Source organism: Toxorhynchites rutilus, chromosome 3 (assembly GCF_029784135.1).
Source record: "Toxorhynchites rutilus septentrionalis strain SRP chromosome 3, ASM2978413v1, whole genome shotgun sequence".
NCBI classification, from domain to species: Eukaryota; Metazoa; Arthropoda; class Insecta; order Diptera; family Culicidae; genus Toxorhynchites; species Toxorhynchites rutilus.
In genome coordinates this window covers 221,170,735-221,192,379 of record NC_073746.1, presented here as the reverse complement: position 1 = coordinate 221,192,379, position 21,645 = coordinate 221,170,735, and the positions used below count along the sequence as shown (strand labels likewise).

General features: G+C 38.3%; 1 protein-coding gene across 1 annotated transcript in view; it reads right to left on the bottom strand.

The window, feature by feature from the left end:
• Nucleotides 1–18,681: 18,681 nt before the first annotated feature.
• The window catches only part of LOC129773942 (homeobox protein 10), a 123,622-nt gene continuing 120,658 nt past the window's right edge, over nt 18,682–21,645 (bottom strand). Inside the window, exon 5 of the mRNA XM_055777618.1 lies at nt 18,682–19,657. Within this exon, the coding sequence (XP_055633593.1) occupies nt 19,454–19,657 (204 nt within the window). The 3' untranslated portion in view covers nt 18,682–19,453. The remainder of the gene's footprint in view (nt 19,658–21,645) is intronic.

Sequence of the window (21,645 nt, the reverse complement as noted above, 5' to 3'; positions counted from 1 at the left end):
TAAATATTGGGAATTACATTATCTTACGTAAGGATAATGGATATCCCATAATTTAATTAAGCATCGTTGAATCGATTCGATTTGGTCACGGAAAAACGCCACATAAAGTTATCCAGTAGAATTCAGCTTTTCGTCCGATTGTCATCAAACTATCAGGTTAATTTGCATATTCAACCATGTTTTCTTAAAATTTTCAACTATAGGATATATACAAAAAAAATTACATAGGTTCGAAGATTCTGGATTCATAATTGGCCAGTACTTTTCAAACTTTCATTTTCACTGAAATGAGACACTGCGCACGTGTTTCATGCCTAAACTGAGAATACAGTCATCACTAACCATAGAGAAACCATGCGCTTTTCCCTTTCACCAGCGAATATATAAAGAGCCAGTGTACGCTAGTTGGGAGAAATCTTTGTGCGAGCGAGTCACACTCTCCTACACTCTCTTTACTCTTGGGAGCTCGAGTGTGCGAGAATCTGTGTCCATTACTGAAGCGCGCTGATCCGCACTCTGCCACACTGAGAAGTTCACTGAAGAGTGCACTCTCACTCGAAATATAATCCATACGCCTGTCTCACCTCAGTTTACTTTTTTTCAGCGAACCACAGTGCTAAGTTAATTGAAAGCCACTTCTGTTCTTTTACCTGTGCGCATTTACCAGAGCGCTAACCAGAGCACCAGCCAGAGCGCACAGGTAAGAGCTCACCAAAATGTACTCTCCAGTGAATTTATCTGCTGCTAATAATAGAGCATTTCCACGCCAAATCAGCCGGCCGCTAAACCGACCCGGTTAGTCCTAGGATGAAACGTTATATATAGTTTTTCATGTTGAATCGTATGCAGATTCTATTTATCATGTTACTTTTCTTAAATGGTTACGATTTCACAGAGTATTAAAATTTCATAAATTTTCAAAAATTCATATCTCCATTTTGGTGAGTCCGATAAGGCGCCACTATACGTCAAACTTTATTAAATTAGGAGTATCATCCAATGAAAATATACAACAAAAAATATCGAATGGGGGAAGTTTTGAAATATAAAAGTTTTTAATGTTAGATTGTACATAAAGTTTTGCCAAACGTTCCAAAACATGTGTATCACAATTTGCATAGTCTCGATAAGCACGCAGAGTAGAAAACAGTAAGATGTCAAAGTCAAATGATGCAAGAATTACATCGTAATGCGGCAACTTTGGATAGCTGACTTATTCGAATCATACGAACTTTTCGTTGTTGTTGGTTAGGTTTGATCTTTACCTAACCAACAACAACGAGCGAGCATTCTTCATCAAATGTTTAAAAAAAAGTTCATCGCTAACGAATGACGGAGCATCGATTTGAAATAGCCTTTTTGGTCTCCAAGATCATACGATTTAAGACCGTTGAGCTATTTTCTGAGGATCTACATGAAGTCTCCGGCCTCCGTCGATAAGCCGCAAATAATTAATAACATTCGCCATGTTATCATCGACATACGGTCTCTATTGCAAGCGATTGAAAATAGAACTTCCCGATTGGACTTTTTTCGATTTAGTCGAGTTTACCATACATCGTCGATGGGGTTGAAAATGGGTCAAAAAATGTAGTTTTTGAACTTTTTGTTGAATAGCTATCGTAAATTAGAGTAAAACACAATTCTGATTACGTAGAAATGTTCTCTAATGATGAACACTCGTAAGTGTTCAAGGAATTGTTGAATAATATTAATTTTTCGCTGAACTACCATTAACCCTCCTCTACTCGCGTGCAAAATCGTAACACGTATACTCGCGCACGGTGTCACAGACCGAAAATTAAACTTCTCTGTAATGTTACCATTGTGTATTTTTCAGGCTTTATTGGCATTTATTTGAAGAAGAGGGTATGATTGAATGAAAAATCTTTAAAAAATATGTTTTCTTCGTCTTTATTATGTTTTAATAGTCATCTAATTCAGCCTCCTCAAAATAGAGTAATTGTTGATACTTCAACACAAATAACAAAATTCGAATTTTCCACTGTTACTTATTAAAAGTAAGCAACTGAATATAATTCATGGAAGAATAAAGAGCTATGAAATAACATAAAAACGTATTAATCGATTGTGGTTTCATTGGAGTTAGAATCAGAACATAGCATAACTGCATGCTCGAAACAAACATATTTTTTATATTTCATGCAGTTGTTGCGTGTTTTTCGTGTCTTTTATCGAAGAGAAGAATGTATAACGACCTTCTAGATGATTACCAGATGAAAAAGGTTCTGGAATATAAAGTTTGGATATTTCTAATATTCTTTGTCTCTGTTTTCTTGGTAAACTAAGAATAAATGCCTTTTTTAGATGGGGCGTAAAAAGATGATAAAAAAGGATTTCTAGGAACTTGCTTTTCTTTTTTATGTTTTCTTGTCGATATTGTTCATTATTAAAAAATATCCCCGAAACTGTAACTGTTAAAAATTACCATCAGTTTATAGTACACTGATAACAATTCTTCCACAAGTGAAATTCTTTTACAAGTGTGTATATGTATGACCATTATATTTAGCGAATAACTATACGAAAGTCAAACATTTATATTTTGCTTTTGAATGTATGAATCTAACGACGAATATATCGACGAATAGTTTATATATGGATCCTTTCAATCCAATTACAAGAGGGACTGAAATCAATTAAGAATAGTCGGGTAATGATCTTATGCATTATATTCAATGAATATTCCACGCCACTAACATTAATTTATACATTTCATTCAACAATATTCTAGAATATGAAAAAAGGTACTTGTCCAAAAAAGTTATAGGAGTACTCGCGTCGGTGTGTCAGACCGAATTTGTTGAAAAAGCGGCACACGTCCCCTTTGTACCAATACATGCGATACGCCAAACGATGACGAACGACGAATAACGAAGCTAGAGAGAATCGCAAACTCGTAGTGTTGATATTTTCTGGAAAATGAACGATTTCTCGGTCTGACAGACCAAAGCGCGAGTATAGGAGTGTTAAGTGAAAGTTGACCCAATCTCACCCCTTAGAGGTGGTGACAATAGGTCAAAGTAGTGAATATTACTTTGTATTAAGGTGAAGGTGGAAGCTAGCCATTGTAATAGTATAGGTAAACCCATGAATAAAAGTGGGGTAATAGTGTTTGTGAGAGAAGAGCAAAGCACACGTAAATAGATCAATTCACTTATCAGACTGTGTGGCGCTTCATTGACACGAGTCTTTGAATACATTTAAAAAAAATAACAATTCAGTACTGAAGTAAAATGTATGAACGATATGTTCCGATGAACAATTGCAAATATAAATATATACAGAAGGTGCATTTGCATATGACGTAAAATTCTGATTATGCGCGAGCGTAACATGAGCAAATTTATAACACATGCGAATTGGGGCTTTTTTGATATTAACAAGTTCTTCCGTATAGTAACTCGATGTTGATAATTCCTTAATATTTTCCTTCGTTGATAGTATTGGTTTCACATATTCTAATTCATTTGAGCAACCGATTAGAGTTTGGTTGACAGTACTTGATGGGATGGTGCGAAAACGATCATTTTCTTCACACTTTCTCGCAAAATTATTGATTTTCGGGCGAGGGGTGAGGGAGGGAGATGAAAGAAATGAGCTCCATTGTGGCAGCCATTTGTGGCTAGCTTCCATCTTCACCTTAAGAATTGTGTTTAGCAATCAATTTCTCAATAATTTCAAGATAATTTAACAACATGTAAGTGTCTTGAATGATTATTTGAGTTACGAAAATAATGTCAATCCACCTAGAAGTGCGATGGAAATGTTTATATACAGCCATTCCATGTCGAACCGATATAGTGGTTCTCAGATTTTCGTGAAAAGTGGTAGTTTTGTTCTTTATCGCAAAACATTAGACCCGTATTTTTTATCATTAGGGTGATCATTTCAATTTTGGGGTTGCCCAAAAAATCAATTTTTTCTCATTTTTCCCAAAAATGACTTTTTTTAAATTCATAACTTTTGAACTACTGTAACGATTCGGATGATCTACATATCAAATTGAATAGGTGACCATTTCCATTTCTGGGTGGTTCGAAAGAGCAATTTTTCTCATTTTTTCAAACAATTTTTTTTCATAAAACTCATAACTTTTGAACTACTGCACCGATTCAGATGATCGACATATCATATTAAAGCCAATTAGCTAGTCTCTTTTCGAAAAGTATCATACTTGCAGAAATTTTGGATTTTGTTCTTGTAATTATTGATTGTATTTTTTTATAGTTTACACTAGCTGGCCCGGCAAACTTTGTCCCGCCCAAAATTTGTTTTTTGTTATCAATACCTTCAAACATTCACGTTTTCTTACTAAGCGCAAGTTCATGAGTCCAATCGTAGAGCTTTTGATTGATTGATTGATCTTTTAATCGACCCCGTTGAATTTACCTTTTACTATAAAATTCCTAGTACTTCTATCAAAACTCATCATTATAATATCAGATTATTTTCAGACACAATTCTCGTTCAAGATTTTCCCAACCACTTGCAAATAACATGTTTCTCCGTTACATGGAATAAATGTTTGATACAGACAACATGATAAAATAAAGACAGACCCCTACCCTCTCCTCCCCTTAGAAAGGGGGAAGAGTGTCTATTCACCATAGAAACGTTTTTTGCCCCCTAAAATCTTCACATGCCAAATTTGGCTCCATTTGCTTGATTAGTTTCGAGTTATGCAGTAATTTGTTTTTCATTTGTTTGACAGCCCACCCTAAGAGAGGGGGAGGAGTGTCGAACCATCATAGAAACATTTATTGTACCCTAAAACCTCCATATGCCAAATTTCGTTTCATTTGCTTGATTAATTCTCGAGTAATGTACAAAATTGTGTTTCATTTGTATGGCAGCCCCCCTTAGAGAGCAGGGAGGGGTCTCAAACTATCATGAAAACCTTCCCCAGCCCCAAAAACCCCTACATATCAATTTTCATGTCAATCGGTTCTGTAGTTTCCGAGTCCATAAGAATCAGACAGACAGACAGAAATCCATTTATTTATATATATAGATTGTCTCGGGACCAAGGCGCTATATTTTTTAAATATTTTTTCTTGTAAGCAAAGATTTTTTTGATAACATATCCAAACTTCAGAAATGTGTTGTTTTGTGTTATTGAGTTATAATTTTTCAAAATGAAAAAACCGATGGCCCGAAATAATTTTTCCCTTTTTTCCAAAAATGACTTTTTAAAATTCATAACTTTTAAACTACCGGGCCGATTCAGGTGATCGATATACCAATTTGAAGCCACATGAATTACCACATAAGCATAAAAATGAATTCTAGTCGCATAGATGTTGTCCAGTCGCATAGAAATATTGAACGAAAACATGTTAACTTTACAAAATCACTTGAAAACGAAAAAAACACCTCTCTGATATTCGGATATGCTATGGAAAAAATCCTCAGCTTCCAAGAAAAAATACAGAAAATATGGTGATCTTAGTTCCGAAACCATGTAAGCTATGAAAAACAATTACAATCAATAATTACGAAAACAAAATCTGTTTTTTTAAGTGTAATGTTTTTCAAGCAAAACTCATTAGATTTAATTTGATATATCGATCATCTAAATCGGTCCAGTAGTTCGATGAGGAATAAAACTACCAGTTTTCATGAAAATCTGACAATCACTATATCGGTTTGGCATGGAATTCAATTTTGTGTTTGACCCATTCTAAATAAGAGATAATAAGATAATAAGAGAATATTGAAATTCAAATGGAAAAAAATTGATGTTCAAAATCAGTAATGACTCATCTGGCAAGACTTTGAAGAATAATTTTATCCAATATTTACAATTTTAGTAGTTCTGTATAATGCTGGTCATGAGATTTTCTCTGAGGTATTATTCAATATCTATTTACACAGTATTATGTATTGCCAGTATTGCGTAATCGATTGTTTTTAAATCAACCCAACCCAAGATGTCTTTTTATTTTTTTTATTTAAATCGTTTATTTTTACAGGCTCAGTTACATAGGTTTAAAGGAGCCGAACTCCTTACTGTATTGTTACTAGTGTATATACATTTTTCCTTAATTCTAATGTTAATAATATAGGAAACCGATTACTCGCGGTCGACTCGAGTTTAGAAGGGTGACATATTTTCTTCAGGAAAATGAGGGGATATGAGGATATGTTGACAATGATCACACTCACACTCTCAATCACACTCATCACACTCAATTCTTAAACCTATCTTATATTTAATATGTATTTACATTTCATCTTATTCTTAAGAAGGGATCCGATCTCTCACAAAGGAAAAGGAAAAGGAAAAACTAAGGGTATAAGGACAATCACACACGAAGATCGATAGCATTAAGGAATACATATATTTGGGACATGTAATCAAGGTCTAACCGAACCAACACGTCTCTCACCGGCATCATGGGCTGCCTTCCTCGGGCCCGAAGGGTGACTACTAAATTCGATCTGGCGACAAGATACAGCTCGCACGACCAAACAACGTGCTCGATGTCGTGGTAACCTTGGCCACAAACACAAAGATTGTTGTCGGCAAGATTAATACGAAAGAGTAGCGCATCTAACGTACAGTGATTGGACATGAGTCGGGAGAAGGTGCGAATAAAGTCCCGACTCAAGTCCAGACTTTTGAACCATGGTTTGAGGCTAACCTTAGGGATAATCGAGTGGAGCCACCGGCCCAATTCATCTTCGTTCCATTTGCGTTGCCAGTTAACTATGGTATTTTTGCGGACTAAAGAATAAAATTCATTGAAGGCGATTTGACGCTGATAAATATCGCCTTCAATTGCACCTACCTTTGCTAATGAGTCAGCCCTCTCATTACCCAGAATTGAGCAATGTGAAGGGACCCAGACAAAGGTAATGACATAACAGCGTCTGGATAAAGCACTCAAAATTTCTCGTATTCTCTCAAGGAAGTACGGCGAGTGCTTTTCCGGCCTCACTGAACGGCTTCGACAGAGCAGACAGAGCTAAGACTATCCGTTACAATGTAATAGTGTTCAACAGGTCGTGAGGCGACGCTGTCCAGCGCCCAGTGTATCGCTGCCAATTCAGCAATATACACTGAGCAAGGATTCTGAAGACTGTGTGAGGTGCTAAAAAATTCGTTGAACACTCCAAATCCTGTGGACTCATTCATAGAGGACCCATCAGTAAAGTACATATTATCACAATTGATATCCCCATACTTTGCATCGAAGATCGTTGGAACGATCCTCGATCGAAGATAATCTGATGTTCCATGGATATCGTGCTTCATGGACTGATCAAAATGCACAGAGGAATTGATGTAGTCAGGAAAACAAACACGGTTGGGAATATACGAAGAAGGATCAACCTGCATGGAGATGAATTCATGATATGGACTCATGAACCCAGATTGAAAATTTAGCTCGATCAGCTGTTCAAAATTTCCGATCACCAATGGGTTCATAACCTTACACCGGATGAGGAACCGAAGAGATAATAAATTGAAGCGATCTTTTAGTGGGAGTACGCCTGCCAAAATCTCGAGACTCATGGTATGCGTTGAGGGCATACATCCCAACGCAATACGGAGACAAAGATACTGAATTCGCTCGAGTTTAATGAGGTGTGTTTTGGCAGCTGATTGAAAACAGAAACTGCCATACTCCATCACTGAGAGAATAGTTGTTCGATACAACATTATAAGATCTTCTGGATGGGCTCCCCACCATGTGCCGGTAATTGTACGGAGAAAGTTTATTCTTTGTTGACATTTTTTACTCAGATACCTAATATGGGCCCCCCAAGTACATTTGGAGTCGAACCAGACCCCAAGATACTTGAATGACATAGCATGAGTGATCGGTTTACCCAAAAGTTGAAGCTTTGGTTTTGCTGGTTTATGCTTCCTAGAAAAAACCACCATCTCTGTTTTCTCCGTGGAGAATTCGATCCCTAGCCCAATGGCCCAGGTTGAAAAATTGTTCAAAGTATCTTGTAAGGGTTCTTGCAGGTCAGATTCGTTTGATCCTACGACAGACACCACTCCATCATCTGCAAGTTGTCTTAGGCTGCAATTTTGTGTAAGGCAATTGTCAATGTCGCTTACGTAGAAGTTGTACAAAAGGGGGCTTAAACATGAGCCCTGGGGGAGTCCCATGTAAGAGACCCGACTTACTGCCGAATCTCCGTGAGAAAAGTTCAAATGTTTCTCACAAAGCAAGTTATGTAACATATTATTCAATAGAGGCGGCAGACCCCGAGATTGTAATTTGTCTGACAAAACCTCTAGTGAAACAGAATCAAAGGCCCCCTTTATGTCCAAGAATTCTGAAGCCATTTGTTTTTTTTCGGCGTAAGCCATTTGAATTTCTGAAGAAAGCAACGCAAGACAATCATTCGTCCCCTTGCCCCTGCGGAACCCATATTGTGTATCTGAGAGTAGGCCATTCGTTTCAACCCAACGATCAAGGCGAAACAAGATCATTTTCTCCAACAATTTCCGTATACAAGACAGCATTGCCATTGGGCGGTACGAATTGAAGTCGGACGCGGGTTTTCCGGGTTTTTTAATAGCTATAACTCGCACTTGTCTCCAATCATCTGGAACAATATTATGCTCCAGAAACTGATTGAATAAATTCAACAAGCGATGTTTCGCCACATCAGGGAGGTTTTTCAGCAAGTTGAACTTAATTCTATCCGATCCCGGAGCAGAATTGTTACAAGAAAGGAGAGCAAGAGAGAATTATACCATCGAAAACTCGGAATCAAGATCGTACGTATCTTGTGGTTTACCTCGAACAATTTTCTGCACAGGTGCGGAATCAGGACAAACCTTCCGTGCAAAATTAAAAATCCATCGATGTGAATATTCCTCGCTTTCATTCGATGAAGAGCGATTTCTCATGTTTCGAGCCACTTTCCATAATTTTTTCATTGACGTTTCTCGTGACAAACCTCCCACGAAATTTCGCCAATAAGCACGTTTTTTTCCTTTGATCAAATTTTTAAATTGATTTTCAAGGTCCAAATACGACTGAAAATTTTCAATGGTTCCACGTTTCCGAAAAGCTTTGAATGCGTTCGATTTATCCTGATAAAGCTTGGAACATTGGCTATCCCACCATGGATTGGGAGGCCTTCGACGAATAGTGGAACCTGGGATGGGTTTCGTTTGAGCGCGAACCGCGCTGTCATAGATCAAACAAGAAATGAAGTTATACTCCTCCAATGGAGGCAAACCATCTCTGGAATTGATGGCTAGAGCAATCGCGTCCGCATATTTTTTCCAGTCAATGTGTCTTGTGAGGTCGTATGCCATGTTTATTGATTCAGAAGAATTCAACCCATTGGTGATAGAAATTTTGATTGGCAAGTGGTCACTACCGTTGGGATCCTGGATTACATTTCACTTGCAATCTAACGATAGTGAATTCGAGCAAAGCGAGAGGTCAAGAGCACTTGGGTTAGCAGGAGGTTTAGGTACACGTGTTGTTTCCCCAGTGTTCAAAACGGTCATATTGAAGCTGTTACAAAGGTCATATATCAACAATGAACGATTATCGTCGTACGGTTCCCCCCAGGCAGTTCCGTGAGAGTTGAAGTCTCCCAAGATCAATCGTGGCTCAGGAAGGAGTGAGCACATGTCAACAAGTTGCTTGCGGCTAACCGCAGCTCTCGGAGGCCAATACAAGCTGACTATACAGAGGTCTTTGCCTCTGATGTTTGCATGACAAGCGACTGCTTCGATCCCTCCAATAGGTGGAAGGTCAATTCTAAAAAATGAGTGACACTTATTGATCCCCAATAGTACCCCTCCGTATCTGTCATCGCGGTCCAAGCGTATTATATTAAAATCGTGGAAAGAGAGATCATTTTGAGAAGAGAGCCAGGTTTCGGATAGAGCAAAAACATCACAATTGAGTTTATGAATTAGAAATTTGAATTAATCCAATTTAGGCATAAGACTAAGACAATTCCACTGTAAAACAGTGATATCTCCGACCTCTCTATTTAAATTAGACATCAAGAGAGATAATCATTGCAAGGAGGGGCCATGTTTGCATCAATTGCTGCAAAATTGTCTTTAGTACTGGAAGCATTGCGGTGACAATGGTTCTGATGGAGTCGGAAACATTAAAACACGTGAAGATTTGATCCACAAGGTCAGACAACTTTATAAATCCCGATTGGGAAGTTGAACTTGACGGAAAAACAGGGACAGTTGGGGTTTTTGATGTCCCCTCGAGTGCTGGGTCGTTCGAAGGTGAACTATTACCACGGAGGCCAGGAGGGACCTGATTTGCTTATCCGCTGCACTCGATTTTTTGGGCAAGCTAACAGGGGGTATCACCGGAGGGACTTGTCCTTGAACTTTGGGAGTGGTCATATTTTTGCGCCGGGGATTCCCTTGAGAAATAAACGGCGTGCCCCCGTTAGCTGTATCCGCTTCCATTTCGTCAACTGGCAACGTAGCGAAGACATTGTGTGTATTGATTGGTTGTTGTTCTTGAGCCAGTGGAGAAGCGCCCTTCAAAATTTCTGCGAAAGTGCGTTTAGAGCGTTCCCTCAAAGAGCGCTTCTGTTTCTCCCAGCGAGCCTTGTATGTTTCACAAGCTGAGAGCACGTTTGGGGATCCCCCGCAATATGGACACTTATGCTCAGTCGCACTGCAGGATTTCCCCTCATGTTGTTCTCCGCAAGTGGCACATCGTTCTTTATTGGCACAATAAGCAGCCGTGTGACCAACTGACTTGCACTTTAGACAAGTCATTGGCTTTGGAATAAAAAGTCGCACGGCTAACCTCAATTTATCTACCATCACGTAGTCAGGGAGAGCTGAACCAGCGAAGGTGACTCGAAACGAGTTGGACGGCGTAAATTTCTTTTCTTCTCCTTCATGGGAGACTGTTCCGAGCTGGCGGCAACCCAAGATCTTAACAGTCGTCGAGGGCAGTTTTTTAAAACGGCCGGTACCTTCACTCGTAATGTATTCGCACGTCAAGCCCGTTTCGGTTATCACACCCTCAATTTCGACTATGTGAGAGGAAATGTAGACCTGATACTCAATTGTAAAATGCTGATCGACAACAATCTTGTTTGCGTCTTTTCGATCATTCACGACAACTCGCAATTTGTTTGGTCTAACCTTCGAAATTTCCGAAACGGAGGTATACCTTGCCAGATCTTTCGCGATCTGCATGACTCTCAACGCCTTTCCATTTGGCTTAGGCCTGAAGAAAACAACCCAGGGACCAGTTCCGGGCGCATCTTCTGGATAGACCTTTACACGGGGAGTGGGAATAACAGGGGTGGAAGGCGAGGACGGGGATTGAGAGTGGGAAGGCGAAGGTTGAGAAGGAGCGGGAAGAACAGAGGGAGAAGACGAGGTTGGAGGTAGAGTGGGATCGTTAAGGGCAGATGGGAGATTTTCTAGTTTTTTGGAGGGAGGCTTGGTAGGGTTAGCTGACTCGTCCCCAGAAGAAGTATCTTCAGTATTTGGAACACGTTTGAGTGACTTTTTTTTATCCGTTAGGAGGGAACTAGAGTCAGAGACCTCCATATCCGAAGGTCCCCCACTCTCTGCCATTTTAAATTTTCACTTATATTCTAAGTATTTTTTTAAACAATATTTCACAATAAAATAATTCACAAAAACAAAAAAAAAACTTATAATTATTAAATATTTTCTCTCAGTATATTTAATTTTATTCACCTATGAACGCACTCCAGTGCCGATGAACGGGAGCGTGCTGAAAGCTCGTTGGTGGTGGGAATGTGCCTACGACACCACTACACACAGTCGTCGGTGAAAGCTTACCCGCACTGTCACTGTTGGCACGATGACTCGGCGAAATCTCCAATGTTGGCGAAGCAGCGACAAAACAAAAACCAATGCTTGGCTTTCCGAGGATGAAAGCCTCTATCCACTTGCAGGCAGGGCACTTCACTCACTATCCAGATAGCGAAATGAACTCTTCAGCGGCAAAAAAAACAACAATCACGCGGTAACCGATAACGGAACTTGGACGCGACTTTCCTTCGTCTGGTTACTTCGGGCAATCGGCGAAGAATGACCCCAAGATGTTATGAACTATCAAATTTCTATCATACATATTGGGATGCACTGTATCAGCGACAAATGAATATGAATAATTTTACAAAACCACAGATTAAAAAAAGCTGTAAAATATGAGCATATGGCTTATGGCTTCCATAAATCCAATTGCAATACTTTTATTCAACATAAAATAGAAAATAATAATGATCGATCATTCAATTGAATTAGGAGAAAAAAAAACATAAACGTATCAACGAAAGCGTTGGTTGTAACTCACGATAAAAAACGAAGAAAGACCTCGTTGAAAGTATTTAGGTACTTTCACCCGACAGACGGAAACGTGAAACGAGTCCGTCACTCATTTAAATTATAATCGATTTTTAACCAGAAAATAATTGGCTCCCATTTTACCCTACACTGATTTAACATCCTCGGCTCGACAGTGTTCTCATTCCCCGAGATTGATGTGTACTTTTGTAACGTATCCAATTAATTTCCAGAAAATTGCAGCTTATGATATTCGCTGGAGAGGTTCAGCTATCTCTCTTTCTGTTAAACAGCCGGCATACTTACGGCCAGAAAGGTAAAATAAGTCACTCCCTCTCCGACTCACTCTGCCGAAGTAATCCCACCCAAAACGCGTCATACGATGGTGCTGCTGCTGCTGAAACGGTACGACTGTTGCGCTTGTTGACTTCCCAAACCGCCACGTGAACCAAAGAAAGCAGGACACAGGGGTGGGATTTTCAACGCAATGCTTGGGATTTAATTACACCCTAATTCATCATCCGTTTCCCCGACAGCAATCACTCAAAGTGGTCTACTTGCCATGAATGAAGATTTTCCCTTTCGATGGGAATTTACAGTGGTTATATTTACAGTTCAGACATTGCTGGCAGCCGGATGGGGTGACTCTCCGGTGACAGAGTATTACCCACGGAGCAAATGGCGCATTTAAGCACTGATTTCGATTCAGTTGATATTCAAATCAAAGAGAATCTGAAAAAGTTTGGTTTGAGGTACCAGAATGCTAGAAAGACTGTTAACCTTTGACGAACGAGCACATTTTTCTAGAACGATGACCAGTTGGTCGACGGATTTTTAAGAAATTAAGTGAAATTAAGAGCGAGAAAAGGTGCATAATTAATATCGCTTTATTTGATTTTATGGAAACTTTCAGTAAAAATAGGTAGTATATAAACAGCTACGTCCATACAAAAGGATGTACGCATGTACTCACATTTTTATCTTGGTGTGTGTAGGTGTAGTGAGAAACAATATCGGGAAGAAAAATCGATTTTTTCTTTTTTTTCAAGATTTTGTGGACTAACACAATTTTTTGCTAACAAAGTCAACAGCAATTCCAATAAATCTTATTAGCTCCCATTTGATTCCTAGAACGCTTCCTTCAATACAAAGATATTTTTGTTCGAATGAAAAATTTAAAAGCAAATTAAAAAGCAGTTTTGAAAAATCCAATAAATTCTGTTAAATTTGTTGCTTTGATGAGAAAATATAATATGTTTTTTGTATTGTAAGAGTATCATCACTACTTGCAATTATCATACCCACAAACGCATGGAAACGATAGTTACGAGGGTACGCATAGCATTTTGTACTTCATGCTGGAATGATCGAACTTAGGTTCAACGCGTCTATGTCTGGATATACGCTGGCGGAAAGAGTTGAACGCAACAAAGTTTATTTTGAGGAAACGCGAAACTCGATTCATTGGCCTATGAGATCAACAGACTACTATCCCCTACGAAGTTTTTGTTTATAACATTTAAATAGGTTGGTAGTTGTCTACGTGCACCCAAGTCGTCGTTTTCGGAAGGAAGGTTTCGTTCGACAATGAAGAATTTTTGGAGAATAGATCATACATAATAGCGACGAGGCTTGAGCTGAGGCAATTCGTAGTTGTAGAAAAAGGTCGTCGAAGCCGCAGTTCGATGAGCGGGACGTTTCAGACAACAAAGGTAACGAACATGCAGATATAGTCAACGCATCGAATGTAGTGGGAATAACAGGCAAAAATGTGTAACAAAAAGTAAGTATAGCACAGTGTAAATAGCATTTGTTTCACTGAAGTTCTATTGAAATTTCAAGTACATCAAGTGTTAAGTTTTCTAGTTAGGGGCCGTCTACATATCACGCGGATAGAAAAAGTACTATTTCAGATGCCCCCTTCCATCTTCGCGGACAAGCGACTGAGGTTATACACTTTTTGAACTTACTCGCTTTAAATCGAATTTATTGACCAATAAAGTAATACAAAATTACAAGAGTATGTGAACTTTTCCACATTATTAGTTTGATAAAATAACACACATTGTGAAGTAGGAAAAAGAAAACATTGGATTGGACCTTCTACAGAAACAAGAGTGCTAGTCTGGTCAAAGTTTTCGTTTTACGATTTTTCGATTTTTCGCTCTTCACTGAAAATAGAAGAGTAGAAAAATAGCTCTTGAACATTGGGATTTCTTGTACGGCAATAATTAAAACTATATCGATGGCTTTCGTAAAAATAACTTTTTAAAGCTCGAACTTAATGGGCTAAACGTCATCTGGAATGAGTAGAGATATAATGAAACACCCTATACATACGCATTCCTACATATATTCCATACATTCGTTAAAGCGATATTTTAACTCTGGGTGCTCATTTGACACGAAGTAAAATGAAAAATTTAAAAAAAACCGATGTTACACCCTGATCCTCTATTTTTTGTCGAATCTAGATTCTCTGTCAAAGGCACAACCAATCAGTTTTTTCGTTTCTTCTTGTCATCCGGTTCAGTTTGATGCTATGAAATAAAATATTTATAGCAAGTTATCTTCAAGGTAATTCTCCCGACTCAAATCTGGGGAATGGGATGGAATCATAATAATGTTATAATGTTAACATTAAGTGTTGTTTCGAGCCAATCTCGGTTAATGCACCGTGGCCAAATGGAACGTTCATATTTTTCCAGCGAAAAATATATACGTCAACGTGTTCGGGACACCATGACGCGCATGAATCACTCGCTGGAAATGCAAATACAGCGTTCGTTCATCATACAATGTGGAGAGAGAAAATATTGCAATTCATGCTCCGCCTGTTTTCAAATCACAGTCTCAATCCAGATAGCAAGTATACAACATTCTTTCTTCAAAGTGCAGCGCATTTCAAGCCAGTTGTGAAGAAAGTATTTTTCAACGAAACGGACAGCTGCCATTAGGAGTGAGATGGATTGTGAAAAGTCTGTTCATTAAACTTCTAAGGAATGCCCAGCGTCAATAAACGAAAATCGAGTCACCAAAGGTGGACTGTCTGGAAGATGATTGAAAGCAGAAGCAAAATACAGTAGTGGAAAAAATAATAGGTGCGAAGGAAACTTACCAGTAAATTTTATAATAACGGCTTACTTCATAGTTTTACGTTTAAGCGTAACTTTACAGTTAGTTACAAAATTATTGGATTAATAAAGAAAGACAACAAAATATTCCATAATATTCATATTTTTCGGTGGAAAATAAAAGGTGCGAATCATTAATTAAAAAGAAAACAATCAATATATGTTCCAAATGAATAGTAGACATGTTCTATTGAGTGAACTTTTAGTATTTAGTCGGAAATCCATTACTTTTCAATACAGCTTTGCAACGTTTCGGCAGAAAATCGACAAGCTTCTGGCATGTTACTACTAGAATAGCATACCAAGCTTTTTTGAATTGCGTTCCACAACTTATCCTGTTGGATTCTCCATTTTCACCAATTTCAACCCCTAGAACTAGTTTTGCTTTTCCATCCTCGTGTTTCAGCCGTCTTTCATCGGGGCTGCAATGCTTACCACGATCCGTTGTCTAAAAACAAGAAGCGAAATTGTAAAGCCAACTTATGAAATATTAGTATATCAGTACAGACTTACTATTTTCATTCACAGAAAACCGTAAATCAATAACCAATATGTATTAAAAGTCACGTCACGGTGTATAGTATAGTAAAACACCTATTATTTTTTTCACTCAAATGCTGGTCAATGAAAGTTTACACTCACAGTCAAAATAATATGTGTTATGACAGATAGCATTGTTCCATTATTTGTTCATAGTATAAGCATTCTCACACGGAGATGGGGTTTTAATATGCATTGTATATGATAGGTTTTAGAAATTCAGATGACTTTATAAGGAATGCTTACACCTATTATTTTTTCCACCACTGTAGTTGAGGGTATGTCTGTCCATTTATACTGCGGTAAAGCACAATGTTTCTTATATTCATAAGGAAAGCTCTGCATCTATAAACGGAGATCGCATCGCCAAAGATGGACTGTTTGGAAGCTGATTGGAACAAAAAGCAAAATAATTGAGGGTCTGTTTGTTCACACTGCGGTTAGGTACAATGTCATTTCTAGGTGGAATAATTCGACTTTTTCATCATGTAGTCCTGCGTTAACAATGCGGTCATGTATTGATCATAAGCCTCCTGTTTTTTTTCGCTAGGTATTCACAGTAGTATTTTTGGTCGAAAAGGTTGCGTCGAAAACGTTACAATGTGGAGTTATTATTTGTATACATTTCACCATCATAGCTTTTATCGTTATCAGTTGTATTTTGTGTGTGAAAATGAAGAATTTCGAAGAAATCAAAGTGTCATTTGCGTAAAGTCTAGCTTTTCGTGAATAATTCGTGATCAATTCGCGGCTCATCAGTCGAATGATTGTTGATACCTCTACTGGGACGGCAATTAGTAAAGGAACGTATCGCGAATGACTTCAATGCTGGAAATTTTCAATCGAACAGATATCGCCATTTCGAGTAACATTCTTCCCTATCGAAGACGCGTGGCCTGGCAGAGCAGCACTTCCATTCTTACGAGAAAAAAACAAAAAAAGTAGATCTGAATCTAATCCGCAATACGAGAAATCCTTATGGTGCAACGAAAATGTGAAAAGATTGTAGCTGGTAACTAACAACAATTTCATTACTGAAGAAATAATTCTATTTTCGCAAAGAAATCGAAAATTTAGCCGTGAAACGGCGAATTTCAACAAGTACTCTTAATAACAACGAATAAAAATCAACAATAAAGAAAGTTCAGAATTTATCATTATTTGACTATTTGACGACACCGATCTCACATTCAAACCACGAGGCAATCCCCTCATAAACTTAAAAACCAAATCAGAGGCATGTCATTCTTGTAGAGGACGTTATTTGGACAATTTAATTTTTTTTAATGAAAAAACTAGAAGTGGGTTATATCTTTGATATAACCGTAAGGTGGACGTAGGACTAAACGTTGACTTAACAATCAATAAGTAACAAGCATATAAATCTTAGACGTTTCATGTTTCGAATAAAGTGATTATCATACCACTTCGTTCAACCGGAAAAGAACTATCCTTCCCAACAATTCGAAATTTCCAATAACGACGATCGATTGCAGCATTCGTAAACGAATAATTTTATAACGCTGCTTTTATAAATGTGATTTCTTCGATATATAATATAATATCTACTTTGATCATATCCACTACACCGTATCATACCATATCAAATCCATAGTCAATCTGAGTACAATAATACTCGCTGCTTGCATCTAATTTTCTATGCCAATTTCCCCTGGCTCCATGGTTTTGAAATCTGTGTTAGGGAAACATTCCGATTTGCAGAAACGCATGCGAGTACAAAAGTACCCGCACCTCACATCTATTTTGCAATGCCGATTTCCCCTGGCTCCATGGTTTTGAAGTCTGTGTTAGAAAAACATCCATCCATTCCAGGGATCGTACCTCAATCGTTGCACAATTATAACTGAGTGGATTTCCAAGCGGCACTCGCTTATATACCGAATGGTGTGATCTCAAGCCTGTTTTGAAAGTAACTTTAGGGCTGTTGAAACAAAATTTTGGATCAAAAAGTAACAAGCATATAACGCGTAGACATTTTATCTTTCGAATGAATTGTTTATCATACTATTTCGTTCAGTTGTTTAGGAGCTATTAACGCTCAAAATCTCGTAACGTAACGTTTAAGGAAATTGGACTTACACCCCAGTATAGAAATGAAAGACGTAATCCTACGTCAAAATCACGTTTCTATGGGCCTCACTGCATCTCGATAGAATCTATTAGTTTTAAAATACGGCAGCAGTCATACTCTATCAGCATTATTCGGCTGTATTCCCGGAAATGCTCAGTACAAAACTTATGTAGCAAACACAATCACAGCGAACCCATTTATAATTGATCGCAAATCTCGGATTACACATGATGTCAAGGCAAAATTTGCATACACGCTTCTCGCCTCTAATGCCCCTGTTCAACAATCACTTCGACTTCCACCCTCGAAAAGTGTCCATCAATTGGGAGAACCCATGCATCACATGCCGTGAAGCGAGGGGCACTGCTGTACGGGAGGGTGAAACTACCACAGGCTGTGACCTACGACGCTAGATGTCCATCAATTTTTCATGAAATCGCCGACTTTGGTTTAATAAAGCGTCAACAACACGTGGTGAATCGAACGCATGGTCGCGTGGTAATTTTGTCATCTTGTATCGAAGAGTGTGGGCATACAACAGTTTCATTTTTATCTCATTTCTTTATTAAACTTATACAAGTTTACAGATGGATTTGTGTTATTTTTTTATTCTTTTTATCATGAATTACTAATAATTGAATATTATTCGCTATGACGCAAGAAAATTTATTGGAATACTGAGAATTCAAACTTTTTACACCGCTCAATGTGCCCTAACATTGTTATTATTATTTTGTGACGAAATCATTTTACACCGGACCTTTATCTGCGCTTACTCAACAATACAATTTATGTTTTCTATAGTAGTTTTCTTTTAATAAATAATCATTTATCCGTGTAAACTGAAGCTGGAATGTACCATACAGCATCTTTCCTATGCAATTACCGACAAAACACGTTACACCTTAGATACAGTTGTAATTACTATAGATCACATTTTTAACACGCAAACATTCCTACTGCGAATTTTCACGATTCCGACTCACACCTCGCCAACACTCATCAACTTATTGCGTACATTAAAATCATTAGTATTTAAATTAATGTATAGTAAATTCGATTTTTTGCTCTTCATGCTCTTCAGTTTTCCTCTGCAAATGCTATATTCTTAATTACAGTGTAATTGTTGACTTTGTTCAATTTATTGATTTTGTTCATCAATTTATACACAGGGTGTGGCCCAGATGGCGGTTTGAGTGATCATTGCATCAATGGTTTGCTGCTTCATCCTCAAACTTTTGCTAAAGCTTTCAAAGGAAATTGAATACCATGGTGAAATACTAAACTCATTTTTTAGCAAACCTTTGCCCGAACACACTAAATAAAACTCAACAAATTTCTTCAGAATACCATGATTATTCTCTAATACTAATGCCTCATATCGTCCTCCATCCTGCAGCGCTTCCGACTACTGCTACCCGTGTCAACCAGGTCCAAACTTTCCGAGTCGGAATCCATCGGCTCGCTGCAGTCGCCATCCCCATCGCCCAGCTCCTCCTGTTTTCGCTTGGCCGTTGCCATCTCGGCCGCATGCTTCTTGCGCCATTTGGTGCGTCGATTCTGGAACCACACCTGAAAGAAGGGAAGACAACAACAAGGAAATCAGTTAGCACTCATTAATTGCAGTTGGATTGCTGTTCTTCTGCCATTCAGGGAGGCGGTAATTATCATCGCCCAAGTGGCAATTCTGGGACCGGGTAAATGATAACGACAGGCGGAAATTGCCGACGGTGGAGAATAAGCAGCACACGAGAGCACCAAATCTTGTCATAAGCTGCACGCGATAAGTGTGCGAACGCAGAGTCTCTTTTTACGACAACATTATGACCATTTAATTACAGCACATAAAGTTCTACCAGAATAAGCGACAGATTACTGGAATAAATAGCATCATTTTGGCCGTTGTACAGATGCATTTCTTGAGGATGGAGGTACTAGCGAAAATCCACTTTTTATGTAATAAATTCATACTGATATATTTAAAAAAATGTAGAATCTTCAGATGATGTTATCAACCTGAAAGTTGGCAATACTGATCAACTTGTTTGAGGTGCAAAGCTTGGATGCTGGCTGAGAGTTAGTCACAGCGTGCTGCAATCACCTCGTTTTAAGCGTAACGATCATCATCATCATCACCACAGATTTTAATCCGATTACAAAGCAGCTTTAATTTAGAATTCCCCACCCCAGGAGGGGAACATTTAACGCAAACGGCGGAGGCACAGCATAGAAAGTACAGAAAGCACGCCGGAATAATGATTTTTAAGTGCTTTATTATTACAGCCGAAATAAGGTTGCTCCCTCTCCGTCTCACGCGCGCTGGCCTCTTGCGGTACAGATTTCTTGTTATTTTACGGGCGAAATGAGAAATAAACAAAGCACGGTTAGATGAAACACAACAAAAGTTGAAGAAAAACGCAAGGATGCGTGTTTTCTTCTCCGTGTCACGGTGAACGGCGGCGGAATTGGTGGAAGTGCAATCAGGGAAACAGGAATCGGGGGAAGGTCATAAATCACAAGATTATAAAAACTGAAGTGGAGATTTATGACAGTGTGTGAGCCAGCGTGAAGATGAAAAAACAAACAGAAATGCTAAATAAAAATAGAAATATAGCAAATCTGCGTCGCGCTGGAATAGGGTTCGCTGGGAGGTGTCAAACAGTTGTTTTGGTTTGTTTGATGTATGATTTGTAGATACAGTAGACAGTAAACAGTAGAGAGTAGGAGTGTAGAAGCATTTCCAGCTGTTATCATTTGAGGAATCGAAGACATCAATTGCCACTATTGCTATTAAATACTATATACATTCAATAAAAATAGTAGCAAATCATTTTGCGTGCATTTGCTGTTCTGATTTGGGGCGTCACCCCTAAAACATTATCTCAGCAAAATAGTGAACGAAAAAGAAGAATATTTGTGTTGCAAAAGGATGTAGCAAGAGATATATGAATATAGTGCTTCCATTGTTCTATCGAATTGCTTTGAATTGTTCACAAAAATGTAAACATCAAAAACCAGGGGTACCAGATAAGTTTTAAGTAAAAGCTTCTTTTGTGTATGTTCAAACCAACTTCTGAAACACTTGTGTCACTCCGGAAGAGGGTTCCCTAAACATGTTGTTGGAACGCATTAAACGCTACTTCAAGCGTCGGAAAACGTTGACTACACAATTAATTTTTGATGTACGACAATGAAAAAAGTCATTGGGATTCAACCAAATCTATACGGCGGACGACCCACCATTTCGATGGTTTGAGCGTCCAAGAAATCGATTGTTTGATGCGATGCGTCACGTTACCAAATCCTTTTGACGGTCAAACATCCGTGCTATATGGAATTCGAAGTACTATTAAATTTGAAGAACCAGTGAAATACGAAGGACGTACTTGGTCATTGAAAGTTCAAATAAAGTTGATCTACACACGAAGTTATGGCTAAAAGTGTGAGAGAAATGCTGATTGAGATTCAAAGAAATGCTGATTGGGGAATTTTTGACGTAGAATTACGTCTTTCAGGAAGAGCGCCAAATCAGGAAACAGGTCACGTTTTTATGAACTAAA